General features: G+C 47.4%; 1 protein-coding gene across 1 annotated transcript in view; it reads left to right on the top strand.

Annotated features, from left to right (window-relative positions):
* The window catches only part of LOC308160686 (protocadherin-23-like), a gene marked incomplete at both ends in the record, with an annotated part of 73,220 nt that overhangs the window by 13,761 nt on the left and 42,456 nt on the right, over positions 1-17,003 (top strand). Inside the window, 5 exon segments of the mRNA XM_080534629.1 lie at positions 524-623; positions 1,046-1,203; positions 1,724-2,491; positions 6,560-6,680; positions 7,831-8,070. Coding sequence (XP_080390755.1) covers positions 524-623; positions 1,046-1,203; positions 1,724-2,491; positions 6,560-6,680; positions 7,831-8,070 — 1,387 coding nt within the window.

Below are 17,003 nucleotides of genomic sequence, written 5' to 3' on the forward strand. Positions count from 1 at the left end.
ACATGGTAGCTACACACTCTAACACAAATGGTAGCTACACACACTAACACAAATGGTAACTACACACACTAACACACACTTACACACACTAACACACACTAACACACATGGTAACTACACACGCTAACACACATGGTAGCTACACACACTAACACACATGGTAACTACACACACTAACACACATGGTAGCTACACACACTAACACACATGGTAACTACACACACTAACACACATGGTAGCTACACACACTAACACACATGGTAACTACACACACTAACACACACTTACACACACTAACACACACTAACACACATGGTAGCTACACACACTAACACACCTGCCCTCCTCCCGCCAGCACAGTCAGAGCACACAGACAGTGAAACCCCCCCACCACCACATGTACTGTCCAAGAACAACATGCGTGTTAGTGTACACACACACACACACACACACACACACACACACACACACACAGACTGCTAGGAAACCTTAGTGAAGTGATGTATCTGTGGTGTGTGTGTAGGTGTGGGCAGGCGTCCCAGCGGGCTCCTTGGTGACCACCATGTTTGCCAAAGACCCCGACGCAGGAGAGAACGGCACGGTGGGCTTCTCCCTGACCTCAGGCACGTCAACACGTCTTTCTTATTAAGCTATTTGGAATTAAATGCGTTAGTCAAATCACCCCCTTTTTACAATGCTAAGCTGCTATTTACACACAACGACCACTAGTTGGCTGCTTGTAAATTGGCCTGCTTCCTACACAGAAAAACTGCAAAATATCTTCATACTAGCTTATCCTGATGGGATTTTGAAAATGTAAGGATACTGGGTGGTAGAACGCACATATCTAGGAAAAGTCATGAAAGGAGGGTCCTGAAATTTGATCGAGTTTGATCGGAGATAAAACATTTTTCTTTACTCACATAACTCTCATGGCTGTGTTAAATGATTCAGTCATGACTGAATGGATTTATACAAAAAAAAAGAAATTCAGAAACTGTTTGACTTTGATTGTTTGTTTCTATGATGGCGTTTGTCTCCTCAGACGACGGCCCGGGTCACTTCGAGGTGGACGTCAGGAGCGGCGATGTCCGGACCACGTCCCGCTTCTCCCAGAACCCCCGGGCCAACTACACCCTGACTGTGGTCGCCGCCGACAACGGACCCGCCCCTCTGGAGGCGACTGCTGTCATTCACTTGCAGGTGTTGACCCCCAGTGCATGCTGGGATACCAGTTGTCCAGTTTATACTACACATTACAACCATGAAATGACTACTACCATCATACATTTACATTCACATTTTTGGCATTTAGCAGACGCCTTATTCCAAAGCGACTTACAATCAATACATCAGCAAGTGAATCATCAATCCACCAGTCGTAGCTGGAGGAGTAATCTAGCTCAGGCCAGGGGCCATTGGCAGTCGTTGTGAAAAAGTTTATTTTTTAGTTATTTTCATAGACACTGGAGAGACAGTACAAGGGGGGCAGTAGAAGTCTTAGGAGACACAGTATAGGGTAGAAGCAGTTGTCTTAGGAGACGCAGTGCTGGGGGGTGGTAATGTCTTAGGCGGAGCAGTTAAGGTGTAGCCTGAAGAGATAATATAATACTATAATATGATACTATTTTAACACATTTAGATTTTTTATTTGAGTCGATATCGGTAATAAAGTAAATGGTTTCCATGGATATTAATTCCGGTTCATTTATTTCACTTCCAGGTTTGTGCGGCAGAGAAACAAGATGGCCACCGCTCTGACACAGAAGGCGTGAGACGCTTCTTCTCTGTGAGGGAGGACGCCAAGCCCGGCACCGTGATCGGCTCGGTCCTCCTCTCGGCCGACGGGAGGGCGGTGGGGTGTCACTACATCACGGAGGAGGGCGACAGTAGCGTCCCCTTCAGCATCGACAGCCGGTCGGGCGACCTCTACGTCAGCCAGCCGCTGGACTACGAGGAAACGGCGCGCTACTTCCTGGTCGTGCGGGCCGAAGACGAGGGAGCGAACGTGTCGGTGAGCGTGAGTGTGACGGTGGAGGACGTGAACGACAACAGCCCCCGCTTCCGCGACGAGGTGGTCACGCTGGGCCTGGAGGAGGACACGCCCCCTGGCACACCGGTGTTTACCTTCCACGCCGAGGACGCAGACGCTAGCCTGGCCACCAGCACCCTCCGCTACTCGCTGACGTCTGACCCTGCGCTGGGGCCATCAGGGCCATCAGAGTCATCGCCCTCATCATCATCACCACCGCCGCCGCTCCCCTTCCAGATCAACCCGCTCACCGGCACTCTGACCACGACCGCCGCGTTGGACCGCGAGGAGAGCCCGAGCTTTGTGTTCACGGTCACTGCCACAGACCAGGAGACCGCGGAGGGAGGAGGGGACGGGAGGCGGGCGTGGGTGACGGCTCAGCTGTTCCTGCTGGACGCCAACGACAACCCTCCGCTGTTTGTGTCCTCGGAGACGGCTGGGGTGATGGAGGACGCGGAGGTGGGTGGGGTGATGGAGGACGCGGAGGTGGGTGGGGTAATGGAGGAGGTAGGTGGGGTGATGGAGGACGCGGAGGTGGGTGGGGTGATGGAGGACGTGGAGGTGGGTGGTTGGTCCGTGTGGGGCTGGGGTGATGGAGGACGTGGAGGTGGGTGGTTGGTCCATGTGGGGCTGGGGTGATGAGGACGTGGAGGTGGGTGGTTGGTCCGTGTGGGGGCCGTTGACAGGGCAGTGGCACCACCAACGCTCCGGGGGCATACAGTGGGGGAAATAAGTATTGAACACATCAACATTTTGTCCAGTAAATGAGCTCCAATGAGCCTATTCAAGTAAAATTTGCATCAGACTTTGGTATTCACTCAAACAATCCAGACCAAAAAATCTAAACATTCCACAAGTCCATATGTAAATAAAGTTGCGTGTAATAAAGTGGAATGAAACAGGAAAAAAGTATTGAACACACTAAGGGGTGTTCTCACTAGAACATTTGCTTCACTTGAAACGGAGTTTAGGATAAAGTTCGCTTTGCTCTGCGTCGTTTGGAGCTGTGAGAATGCGCATTCGAAGTAACTCCCGGAGCAAATACCCGTCGAATGCTCCGCTTGAAAAGGGTGGTTTCGCTTCGGTTAGAAACGACGCATCCATCACTTTGCTTCGCTTTGCTTTTGGTGAGAACGCTGCCCGACGCAGTCCATAGGAAAACAACAGCGCAGGCGTGTTGATCTGGATAAGAGAGGGACGAACGGGCAATTTTAAAATTTTCTGACCAATCAACTACCCCGTCTGTTGCTTCGATTGCGCATGTTACTTCGTTTACATGAAGGGCTGTGAGAACGCAAATCAGAGAAATAATTTATGCAACAATGTTGCGAACTTATCCACTTGCTCCGGGTCTCGATTCGGACTTTCATGTGAGAACATGACCTAAGAAAAAGCGGTACACCACAGCAAGGAAAGGCAAGGAACCAGCTGTAAACCATAACTAATTAGAAGGCAACTCTACCTCCAATCTGTGCTAATTAATGTCAGCTGGGTTACAATATATTGATGTGTTCAATACTTATTTCCCCCACTGTATATACACAATCTATATTTTCTTACTTGCTGTAACGTAAGTCGCTTTGAATAGGAGTGTAGTGCCGAATTTTACTACAGTCCGTTTCCGTCTATTATATACGGCAGAGATTTCTGTCTAATGTTCACTTTGTAGCGAAACATATCTATGTTGAAAATCTGACTCCGATTAATTATCACTGTGTCCAAAGGATTGTTGAGTCGACAAGGTAAGGTCAAATAGAATGAATCAATGAGGCTTTAATATAATGTATACTTGTTCATATCTAGTACAAGGCAAATACTTAATAGAGAAAAGGTTACATTCTAGTGCAGAGAATATACATACTCTCAACATGAAGACAACAACAACATGACCCAGGGACAAAGGTGACCTCATTCACTGAACCCCGGGACAAAAGAACTACCTCAAACTATTCCCTTTATACCATCCTGAACACCACAGCATTGAAAACCAGGAGCCATTGATAAGGACCAGCCAATCACCATTCATCTTATTGATCTTAACTCATGACATCAAAGATTTTACACCTCAAGACATTTCCCTCCGGGGGGGGATGGTAAATGTAACTTCAGGGAATAATAACACTTAATCAGCCATGAGGGTCATTTGACAAGTGGTCGTTGTGTGTAAATAGCAGCTTAGCATTGTAAAGAGGGGGTCATTTGGCTCTTTCAGTAGGTAAATAGGTGTTGTTCCAGTGTTAAGTGGTGTGTTGTTCCAGTGTGAACAGGGGAGGCTGGTTCATTAGGGGCAATTGGACAATGCCCCACCAAAGGGAGAAGAGAGAGATTGTTTTTCTATGACTTCTAGACAGTGTTGCTTCTGAATATCATAGTCCAATCAGCTAGTGTTCTGTGGAGTATATCATAGTCCAATCAGCTAGTGTTCTGTGGAGTATGTTCCAATCAGCTTCAAGTCCCGCCCCTTTCAGGGCAACGTTCACTCTACTCGAAAGTGCACTAGGCTGTTCTCGTAGACTTGCATGTAAAATCTATTTTGGTAACTTCAGGCCATTCGGTCATTTGTCTATGGGGTTTTGGGACATGCACAAAGAATCGTACGTGCTTACGTCATGTCATACGGCCGGCGTCACGTTCGTTCACCTGCTTCACCATGGCTAGTAATGTTCTGAACAACTCGGTTGAATCTTTAAAAGAAACACCGTTCAGCCGTCGTAGCAACCAGGAGAAATTAACAGTAAAGGAATTAGGACCACCCAGACCAAATTTAATTATAAAGCAAGTTTATACAAAGGCAGGGAAAATTGGAAAATCGTATAACCGAGGATTTACGAGGGGTTGGTATGAGAAGAAAACATGGCTAGCGGGATGTGAAGTAACAAATGCGTTGTTCTGCTTTCCACTACCGGACTTTGTAAACAAATTGAACAAATGGATTAGGAGGCATCTTTTGTTCCCAGCTTGATATTGCAACTGGACCTATTACCGAAGTCAAACTTGTTTAAGTAAGTGAATCATCTGTCCTTCAGTCATGATAGGAAAACCAAATCGATGCTGGGAGAAGGAATGGCAGACTGTATTCTGATTGTATCTTCTATGCTCTTTGTATGTTTCTATGCTCTTTGTATGTTTCTATGCTCTTTGTATGTTTCTTGGTGTAGGACCACGTTGGAAACAAGTGTTTCGGTACACGTTGACGTGTAGAAACTGTAGAGAGAAAATTGTAGAAATTGTAGAGAAAACTGGGGGGGTAGAGGTGATGAAGAGGTCTGTACAGGGGGGGGTAGAGGTGATGAAGAGGTCTGTACAGGGGGGTAGAGGGGATGAAGATGTCTGTACAGGGGGGTAGAGGTGATGAAGAGGTCTGTACAGGGGGGGTAGAGGTGATGAAGAGGTCTGTACAGGGGGGTAGAGGTGATGAAGAGGTCTGTACAGGGGGGTAGAGGGGATGAAGAGGTCTGTACAGGGGGGTAGAGGGGATGAAGAGGTCTGTACAGAGGGGTAGAGGGGATGAAGAGGTCTGTACAGAGGGGTAGAGGGGATGAAGAGGTCTGTACAGGGGGGTAGAGGGGATTAAGAGGTCTGTACAGGGGGGTAGAGGGTATGAAGAGGTCTGTACAGGGGGGTAGAGGGGATGAAGAGGTCTGTACAGGGGGGTAGAGGGGATGTAGAGGAGGGTAGAGGGGATGGAGAGGTCTGTAGAGGAGGGTAGAGGGGATGGAGAGGTCTGTACAAGGGGGGTAGAGGGGATGAAGAGGTCTGTACAGGGGGGTAGAGGGGATGAAGAGGTCTGTAGAGGAGGGTAGAGGGGATGAAGAGGTCTGTAGAGGAGGGTAGAGGGGATGAAGAGGTCTGTACAGGGGGTAGAGGGGATGGAGAGGTCTGTACAGGGGGTAGAGGGGATGGAGAGGTCTGTACAGGGGGGTAGAGGGGATGGAGAGGTCTGTACAGGGGGTAGAGGGGATGGAGAGGTCTGTACAGGGGGTAGAGGGGATGAAGAGGTCTGTACAGGGGGGTAGAGGGGATGGAGAGGTCTGTAGAGGTGGGTAGAGGGGATGGAGAGGTCTGTAGAGGTGGGTAGAGGGGATGAAGAGGTCTGTAGAGGTGGGTAGAGGGGATGAAGAGGTCTGTACAGGGGGGTAGAGGGGATGAAGAGGTCTGTACAGGGGGGTAGAGGGGATGGCGAGGTCTGTACAGGGGGGTAGAGCTATTCTCATGCTAAAATTGACTGTAAATCCAGATTTTAAAGTTGATATTCTTCCCCGTGGAGCATGCCCCCATAACCTGTGCCCCACCCAAACATTTTAGCACCAGCCGCCACTGAGTGTGAAGTGGCATGTTGTTCTGATGTTCCAGTGTTCAGTGGCGTGTTGTTCTAGTGTTCAGTGGCGTGTTGTTCTAGTGTTCAGTGGCGTGTTGTTCCAGTGTTCAGTGGCGTGTTGTTCTAGTGTTCAGTGGCGTGTTGTTCCAGTGTTCAGTGGCGTGTTGTTCTAGTGTTCAGCGGCGTGTTGTTGTGATGTTGTGTTGAAGGTGGGCAGCCTGCTGCACCACGTCATGGCTGCTGACGGAGACCTGGGGCAGAACGGCCGGGTGACCTACAGCATCACCGCAGGGAACCAGGAAGGGCTGTTCACCCTGGAGGCAGACACAGGTACGCGGATTCACAAGTGTTTGGACGAACGTTGAATGAATGATGAATCGGGAGCGGGGGGTTCTGTTTCAATTCGCTTAACTGCCGGAGATCTCGAGATTTCAGAGGGCCGGGTACGTTTTGGGAAAAGTCCTGCATTGTCCCCATTTAAAGTCCTGCATTGTCCCCATTTAAATTCACCAGTGTGTCCCATTCTACGGAGCCCCCCTGGGGTCACATGGTAGAAAAAAAATATTTGATGTGTGAATCCGTTCCCTCGATTTAGTAAATCTGTTCCCTCGGTTTAGTAATTTGTTAGGGTTAGGCCCTACGAGCTAGAACGATCGCAAGGATTCTAACCCTAACCCTAATCCTTGCGATCGTTCTGGCTCGTAGGGCCTAACCCTAACCCTAACCATAAGCCTAACCAATATGGGAAAAACAGAAGACACAGAAACAACAAGCAACAGATAACATGAGCACATAGAACACAGAGTTAACGAACAGGCACAGGGAACAATTAATACAGCAATGTCCAGGGGAGGAAGTGGGGGGGGTGGCAGGGTTAGGGGAGATGGTTAGGGGTAGGGGAGGTTGTATGCAACAGGTAGGTTTTGAGGTGGGATTTAAAAGTGGAGAGTGAGGGTGAGTCTCTGAGTGGTTGAGGGAGAGAGTTCCAGAGGCGGGGTGCAGCTCGAGAAAAAGCACGGTCTCCGAAGTGTTACGCTTGCCTGGCTCTTGACAAGGTAACAAAAAGGGCCACACATGGTTATCAATAATAGGAGATTTATTAAAGAAAATAATGTTGAATTGAAATAATGAATAAAGAAAATGGTAACGACAACAAAAACGTCTGCTGGTCGACAAGGAAGAGAGTCCATGAATCTGACCCACTCTTAAGGTTCCTGGGACAATTAGCATAATCACCCACACCTGAGCCCATCTTGAACACAGAGAGAAGGTAGACAGGACAACAGATGCAATAGCGCCCACTATAGGTTCAAGTGTCGATCGTCACAGAAGCCTTTGAGTTTGGAGGGTGGGACAGTGAGGGGAACAGTGGATGAGGATCGGAGGGTACGGGTAGGGCGATGGGGGAGAAGGAGGTCAGTCTTCACAACAGTTGAAAAACTCTCTCTATCTCTCTCCCCTCCCTGCTCCTCCCCTACAGGGCTGCTCTATCTGTCCTCCCCTCTGGACCGCGAGACCCAGGCGTCCCACAGCCTCACCATCCAGGCCCGGGACCAGGGGCCGGCCTGGCTCTCCTCCACCCAGACCCTGAGCCTCCTGGTGGGTGACGTGAACGACCAGGCCCCTGTGTTCCAGCCGGACGTCTACACAGCCGACGTGGCTGAGAACAGAGACCCGGGAGAACCACTGGTCCAAGTCTCTGCGACAGACCAGGACTCAGGTACCACTCGGACGACTGGTCTAGTTTAGCCACACTGTCCTTGTATGTTGTAGAAAAATGTAAAGGTTTATTGTCCATAATCAAAAGTAATCCAATGAATAATAAAGCTGAAGGTAAGGTATGAGATTAAAGAACGTGGTCAAAATAATGTTTTTCCAAACGAACCAAATGAACCATCGACCCAGGTGCAACTAGTTGTCTATCTAAATATACCTGGGTCTATCCTATCACCTCACCACGTGACAATCAATTCAGAATAAAAACACAAATAATTATATAACCAAAATATATAAATATAACTCAAAACATTAAGCACAAATCTTCCAAAATATAAGCCCAAAGTAAAACATGGCCATAACATGTAGAATGGGGCACATAAGGGCCAAGAGCAAGAGTAACCCTGTTGGTGTCTGGTCTTTCACTTTCCCCAATTTTATAACTGAGTAACTGAATTTCACTTCACCTAGACCACCAGTGGGTGGCAGCACTGGCCTGTTCAGTGTGCCTTGATGAACTCGGTCCTGTTTTGTCCTGGGCAGTCAACAGCCTTTTGATGAGATCTCTTAACCCAAAACCCAAACTGTAAAAGTCTCTTTGGTCAGATAACCATTGTGGCTTTTTCTTTGACGAAGAAGCTTTCTCTGAAAGAAGAAGAAGCTTTCTCTGAAAGAAGAAGAAGCTTTCTCTGAAAGCGCGTCAGCAAATAAAACGTATCTGAAGGGATGAAGTTGCCGTCCAGAACTTGTTTTATATATAGTTAGGTCCATATTTGGATTGACATAATTTCTGTTATTATTAGCTGTTTACCAAAACAGATTCAAGTTACAGTTATATATTAATAATATGTATAATAGTATAGAATAATTGTAGGAAGGGTTTAGGAATTACAGCTCTTTAGCATGTAACCCCCTCTTTTTCAAGGGACCAAAAGTAAAAAGTTGGACAATTGACTCAAAAGCTTTTTCATGGACAGGTGTGGATAGGCTATTCCTTCGTTATTTCGTTGTCAGTTAAGCAGGTAAAAGGTCTGAGTGGCATTTGAGTGGCAAACTTGTCAAAGTGATGGGAAGAAAAAAGTATGGCGAAGGCTTGCAACGACTCATGATCCGAAAAAATAAAAATCACAACAAGACTTGTTTGGCTCGATTGCGAGGTTTCACAATTGCCGAGATGCAGACCTTTTAATGAAACCCTGTCACATATTAATACCTTTTATTGGCCAGTCTCAGATATGGCTTTTTCTTTCCCACTCTGCCTAGAAGGCCAGCATCCCGGAGTCGCCTCTTCACTGCGGACGTTGACACTGGCGTTTTGCGGGTACCATTTAATGAAGCTGCCAGTTCAGGACCTGTGAGGCGTCTATTTCTCAAACTAGAGACTCTAATGGCGCTTTTCCATCAGCAGCCCAGCCCGGTTCGCGTCAGGTCGGTTCGGCCCGCTTTGGCCCGCTTTTGATCAGTTCTGGTTTTACACTATACACAACAGACCCGGAAATAGTAGGAGGAGTAGGCGATAGTAGGCGGAGTTACCCGTCATAACAGCGCGCCATGGTGGTGACGTATATTTTCACGAGACACAACACAGCCACAACAACATGAAGACATGGAGGAACTTGCAGCGGCATGTGGTATATTATTAACCGTGTTTTTTTTGGAGAGAAAGAGAAAGAGAGAGAGGGAGAGAGAGAGGAAGCTATGTACACATAATAAAGTCATGTTTTTTGAACCCTTAAAACCACTGCCTTCACTTGTCTGCTTTATGAACTGTAGTATCATTGTGTGCCGTGTTATTCACGGACAAACACGGTGCCCTTTGCGGGTTAATAACTTCGGTTTACCGTGGGTTAGGATAACAATTCAAACGTGTCCGGATAGAGGAGAAGACAGGGAATCCAAAACCATTTGAATGGTATCGATCCTACACTCCTATCACCGTCGACACAGCGCGGAGCGAATTCCCTGTTAAAACCGCTGTCAACGGGAGTTGCACCAGCTGGCGCGGTGCTGCACTCTCTCTATTTCGGGCTAAACTGTGCAGTGTAGCCGGCGTCCTGGTTTCTCCAGCAACCGGACACTTCCATAAATAATCTGGAAGTCAACGGGACTTTCAACCAGCAGCAAGCGGTGCTGCGAGCAGCAGCGGCCGGGTGAACTCCCGGTTCATTTAGTTTACGGTTAAAAACATAACTTCTCGGGGTGTCAGCGCGGTGGTTAAGGGCTCAAAATGACCGTAGACCGATGGTGAAGTTAGCAAAGGAGTATTGTGTTTCTACCACATTCACAGCCGGTGTTATTTGCGGGCAAAGACGGTGCATAATAGCGATTTTTGTGTTATGCTTGTTGTAAATAAAAGTTCTATGATGCATTGAAATGACATTAAACTAAGATAATACGATGGTCAGCATAATTTTTCGAATCTTTATTAATAAGCTATTACAGAAACTGTAGTGACATTTTCCAAGAGCGAATGTGGTATTTCAAGATGGCGGTTAGTGAAGAAATCTATGAACATGGGATGACGATTTCCATTGACCAATCAACGGTGTGCAGCGTCACACGTCACACGCAGCCTGGCAAAAAGATCCGGATCTAAAAATTTAGACCCTGGTATCGAAGGGTAGCTAAAGAAGCGACCCGACCCGACCTGACCCGACCCGGGCCGACATATGGAAAAGCGCCAAAGAAGCAGGCCAGCCCGGGCTGGCCCGGCCTGGCCCTGTAATGGAAAAGCGCCATAATGCACTTGTCTTCTTGCTCAGTTGTGCACCGGGGCCTCCCACTTCTCTTTCTACTCTGGTTAGAGCCTGTTTGTGCTGTGATGGGAAGAAAAAAGTATGGCGAAGGCTTGCAACGACTCATGATGACCTTTTAATGAAACCCTGTCACATATTAATACCTTTTATTGGCCAGTCTCAGATATGGCTTTTTCATTCCCACTCTGCCTAGAAGGCCAGCATCCCGGAGTCGCCTCTTCACTGCGGACGTTGACACTGGCGTTTTGCGGGTACCATTTAATGAAGCTGCCAGTTCAGGACCTGTGAGGCGTCTATTTCTCAAACTAGAGACTCTAATGCACTTGTCTTCTTGCTCAGTTGTGCACCGGGGCCTCCCACTTCTCTTTCTACTCTGGTTAGAGCCTGTTTGTGCTGTTCTCTGAAGGGAGTAGTAGGCTACACACCGTTGTAGGAAATGTCAGTTTCTTGGCAATTTCTCACATGGAATAGCCTTAATTTCTAAGAACAAGAATAGACTGTCGAGTTTCATATGAAAGTTCTCTTTTTCTGGCCATTTTGAGAGTATAATCGAACCCACAAATGTGATGCTCCAGATACTCAACTAGCTCAAAGGGAGGCCATTTGTATAGCTTCTCTAACCAGCAAAACCGTTTTCTGCTGTGCTAACGTAATTGCACAAGGGTTTTCAAGGTTTTTCTAATCATCCATTAGCTTTTTAACGCGATTAGCAAACACAATGTACCATTAGAACACTGGAGTGACGGTTGCTGGAAATGGGCCTCTATACACCTATGTAGATATTCCATTAAAAAACTGATGTTTGCAGCTAGAATAGTCCTTTTCCACATTAACAATGTATAGAGTGTATTTCTGATTAATTTAATGTTATCTTCATTGAAAAAAACTGCTTTTCTTTAAAAAATAAGGACATTTCTAAGTATGACCCCAAACTTTTGAACGGTAGTGTATGTGCGTTCTACCACCCAGTATCCTTACATTTTCAAAATCACATCAGGATATGCTAGTATATAATAGCTATTTTGCTGTTTTTCTGTATAGGAAGCAGGCTAATTTACAAGCGGCCAACTAGTGGTCGTTGTGTGTAAATAGCAGCTTGAGCATTGTAAAGGGGGTTATTTGACCCCCGAGGCGGCTCTTTTAGTAGGTAAAAAGGCACGGATGTTCTAGTGTTAAGGCCTTGGAGATGGCGAAACCGCCGCGGGTAAACGACCCCTACATCCAGATGGTAAAACCACACGGTCACCGTGTAAAAAGGCGTATGTTAGCTGTCGCTAACGCTAATACCAACACCGGCCTCCCTCATCCACGTCAATCACCAACGTCCTTACTTCCGACAGGACACCTTCTGGACTGAACAGTCAGTCTAGGAGACAAGCTTGGGGGGGGGGGGGGGGGGGGGTGTAGTGTTTGTAGTGTGTGTGGGGTAGCTCCAAGGGGGTCAGAGAGAGCTCTCCCCCCTTCTGGGTTGCTTCCCGGTCCATTAGCGGTGTGATTTGAAGCTCTCCTGCGCCCGGCCTTCCCCGGCCCTGTCTTGTTCTGTTTGTTTTCCTTTCCCGTTGGCTAGTCCCGCCCTGCCGTCTCACCGGGGGCTACCCCCGCACTCTCCTCCCTCTCCTCCTCCTCCTCCTCCTCGGCCTCGGTCACACACTCGCACCATCCACACGTCCGTCCGCCGCCGTTTATTTGAACATGTCACGCTCGGGGGAAGAGGGGCCTCCGCAATTTCGTCGCTCGTCCAAATATTGACGGTTTGGGTACGTCCCTCGGTTTAAACCGGCGTGTGTGTGTGTGTGTGTGTGTGTGTGCGCGTGCCTGTCTGTGTCTGTGCGTGCCTGTCTGTGTCTGTGTCTGCACACGCGCATGCATGCGTGTGTGTATGTGTGTCTGTCTGTGTCTGCGCGTGCACGTGTCTGTGTGTGTGTGTCTGTGGCTGCGTGTGTGTGTGTCTGCGTCTGTGTGTGTGTGTGTGTGTGTGTGGCTGTCTGTGTGTGTGTCTGCGTCTGTGTGTGTGTCTGTGTGTGTGTCTGCATCTGTGTGTGTGTGTGTGTCTGTGTGTGTGTCTGCGTCTGTGTGTGTGTGTGTGTGTCTGCGTCTGTGTGTGTGTGTGTGTGTCTGTGTCTGCGTCTGCGTGTGTGCATGCGTGGGTGTCTGTGTGTATGTGTGTGTGTGTGTGTGTGTCTGTGTGTATGTGTGTGTCTGTGTGTGTGTGTCTGTGCCTGCATCTGTGTGTGTGTGTGTGTGTGTGTGTGTGTGTCTGTGTCTGCGTGCGCGCGTGCATGCGTGGCTGTGTGTGTGTGTGTGTGTTTCTGTGTCTGTCTGTCTGTGTGTCTGTGCATGTGTGTGTGTGTGTGTGTGTGTGTGTGTGTGTGTGAAGAGGAGAGAGAGCAGCACCCTGGGCTCCTTCAGGAAGGTTAGTGAGGTTCCTCTCCTCTAACCTGAACCATCTGTCCCAACAACCCTGACGTGTTCTCACTCCGTCCCCTCCAATCACCACGTCCGGAAGGTCTCCCCACCAGCCCGCTCTGTCATTGGACGATCGCCTAGCGAGCGGACGGGTGCCGGGGCTGGATGTGACGGCCATTGTTGCTCCCGTGTTGATCTTTGGTGTCTCGTTTCTGTGTGGAGAGAGGGTGAGAGAGAGGGTGAGAGAGAGGGTGGAGTGTCTGCTAATCAATGAGACACACGCAGAAATATAGACACATAAACAGACTGACTTATATAGCCTTATTCCAAAGAGCTTTACAATCTTCTCCGTCACCCATTCACACACACATTCACACACCAATGGCGACAAGCTGCCATGCAAGGCGCCGGCCCGCTCACTGGGAGCAATTTGGGGTTCAGTGTCTTGCCCAAGGACACTTCGACATGGGGCCAGCTGGGGCTCGAACCACCAATCTGACACTCACCGGCCACTTTATTAGGTACACCTTTTCAACCTAACTGCGCGTTAACGCTAATATCTAATCAGCCAATCACGTGAATGAATGAATGAATGAATGAATGAATGGTCTTTATTGTCATTGCTATAGTACAGGTACCAAACAACGAAATTTGGGAGGGGTGGCTCCCCTGGCGCTAGGAAAGAAAAAAAAACAACTAAAAAGACAAGAAGGGAAAGGAGCTGGTTTACATAAATAAAGGCTATGTACTGTACACTATCCACTATACTATACTGTACAGATAAAACACTGTGCTGTACTCTATGCTATGCTATACCTATTCTAACATTTCCTATTTCTCTGCAACCTTATGTACCCTAGGGTTGTCATATTGCACATAGTGTTATTGCACATTCATTTAAAGTGTCGCAGTTTGCAGGCTTGAAATGTACACATTTGTGCCTCAGCACTACACCTGATTTTTCAATCCAGCAGCTGCCATCAATCCGTCCAGACTGTCCAGGGCCCAGAACCTAGGTCTTTGCTGTGTTCAGGGCCTGGATGGCCCTGGGGTAGAAGCTGAGCTTCAGTCTGTTTGTCCTTGCGAACATGGTCCTGTACCGCCTGTTCGAGGGCAGCCGAGCAAAGTGTTCGTACCCAGGGTGGGATGGGACGTGGTGGCAACTCAAAGCATTTAGGCATGTAGACATGGTCAAGACGATCTCGTTAAAGTTCAAACCAAGCATCAGAATGGGAAAGAAAGGTGATTTAAGTGACTTTGAACGTGGCGTGGGTGTTGGTGCCAGACGGGCTGTTTTTGAGTATTTCAGAAAGTGCTGATCTACTGGGATTTTCCCGCACAACCATCTCTAGGGGTAACAGAGAATGGTCCGAAAAATAGAAAATATCCTGTGAGCGGCAGTTCTCTGGGTGAAAATGGTGGTGGTGGTGTAATGGTGTGGGGGTGATATTTTCTTGGCACAAATCTTCAGCAACTGAGTGATGTTATAATGTCAATATGGACCAAAATCTCTGAGGAATGTTTCCAGCACCTTGTTGAATCTATGCCACGAAGAATTAAGGCAGTTCTGGAGACAAAAGAGGGGGTCCAGCCCAGTACTAGCAAGGTGTACCTAATGAAGTGGCCAGTAAGTGAATATACGCACTTGCGTACACACCACCCTCACACACCAATCTACCCCCACCGCTGGGCTGGACGCGACGGCCATTGTGTTGCCATGACGTCAAGTCTTTTGTATCTTCCTATGGAGAAACGACGGTGTGACCAGCTTGTTTCTCAGCAGTCCCTGTGGAGCTCACAGCAGGAGGCGGTCGCCAGTCTCTCACTCCACCTGAAGGTCTGGGTATTTGTCCGAAAATAGGTCTTTTTTTCCATACCCTGCAGAGTTTATAGTCTGGCAGCAATGTCTGTTTTTCCTTTTCTGAGAGGAGAAACTTGATTTCACTGCTGCTTGGGTTGAAAAGCAGTTGTAGACTTGTAGCCCCGCATATCCTGGTTAGTTGTTAACTCATTGGGTAACCCTGCCCATTCCGCCAACGTGGTAATAAAATGCTAACAGATACGTTGTACATTTAACACTACTACAGCCGTGCCTATTTTACCTACTAGTAGAGCCGCCTTGGGGGTCAAATAGACCACTTTTTTAGAATGTAAATTTGTTATTTACACACAGAGATCACTAGAGGGCGCTTCTTTTTTTAGCCTGCCTCCTCCTAAAACTGCAAAATAGCTTTATATTAGCTTATCCTGAAGTGATTTCGAAAATGTAAGGATACTGGGTGGTAGAACACACATATCTCGGAAAAGTCATGAAAGGAGGGTCCTGAAATATGATTGAGTGCAAAGATAGAAATGTGTTTTTACTCACAGGCTCTTCTAGTGTTAAAATCCCTATTTCTATGTGATTAAATTGCTGGTATGTGAGTAACATACCATCATAATAATGTTTGACAACAACATTTCCCCATTGGGGACAATAAAGGTTTTCAATCAATTCAATCAATTCAATCTATTACTATGTGATTAAACATTTATTTATTTATATAAATAACTAATTATTTAATAATATAACAAAAGACAAAATACTCTTGGGGGGAGGGGCTGAAAAGAAATCAGGTTACATGTTAAAAACAAAAAGAACACACGACAGACAGCGGCACACATCCAAGCATTTCCAGCACAGTTAAAAGATAGAAACATACAGATTACAGACATCTCCACACCTCCTCCACTTACAGTCACAGCATCAGTTTTAAGTTAAAAGGACAGCGTCACACATCCACATAAACCCGCACAACAAAAGCACACTAAGAGAATAACAAAATTGCATTCATACAGTATGCAAATTTGGACAGACACAGGAAGTCAACAGGCATGCATGGGACAGACAGAAAGCAGCCAACAGGGAGGGTTTGGAAAAAGATTACAGGGTTGAGAAACATGTGTTAGTGAGAATGTCCATGATAGAGTCCTTAAAAGCTGATTTGGAAATAAGATGTGTCCAGTTTGAGTGATATCCGTAAATGGTTCCAGTCATTGGCTGCAGCAGCCCTGAATGAAGATTTACCTTCTGTAGTTTTGTTTGTTTTGGGAATTTTTAGGAGAATATGGTGAGCAGACCGGGTGCAGATGTAATTTGCAGCAAGTGACACAGGTAGGGGGGGGACAGACCAAGGAGGGTTTTGTAGATGAGCATGAGCCAGTGGATATTAAGACAGGTGTGTGGGAGTATAGAGTGCAGTGGTGTGTTTTGAAAGGGGCGTTAGTGGCAAACCGGATAGCAGAGTGGTCGAGAACATCCAGCTTTTGGAGCGCGCCCTTGCATGCTGTCCTACAGTATATACAAAATCCCCATAGTCTAACATGGGGAGGATTGTCATTTGGATGGGTGGGGTGCTGTCTAGCCAGATACCCAAATATTTGTATTCAGTGACCTGGTCTAGGACAGCCCCATCAAGGGTGGTGATATATGGGCCTGGTGAGGGTGTAGCGGAGCCATTCCTCCCGAACCACATGACCTTGGTCTTACTGGTGACTAGAACAGCCATGAGTAAAGAAAAGTGTTCTATCTTTGCACCCAATCAAATTTCAGGAGCCCCCTTTCATGACTTTCCCTAGATATGTGCGTTCTACCACCCAGTATCCTTACATTTTAAAATCACATCAGGATAAGCTAGTATGAAGCTATTTTGCAGTTTTTCTGTGTAGGAAGTAGGCTAATTTACAAGCGGCCAACTAGTGGTCGTTGTGTGTAAATAGCAGCTTGGGGGACTCC

Source organism: Nansenia antarctica (assembly GCF_963989245.1).
Source record: "Nansenia antarctica genome assembly, chromosome: 6".
Lineage (NCBI taxonomy): Eukaryota > Metazoa > Chordata > Actinopteri > Argentiniformes > Microstomatidae > Nansenia > Nansenia antarctica.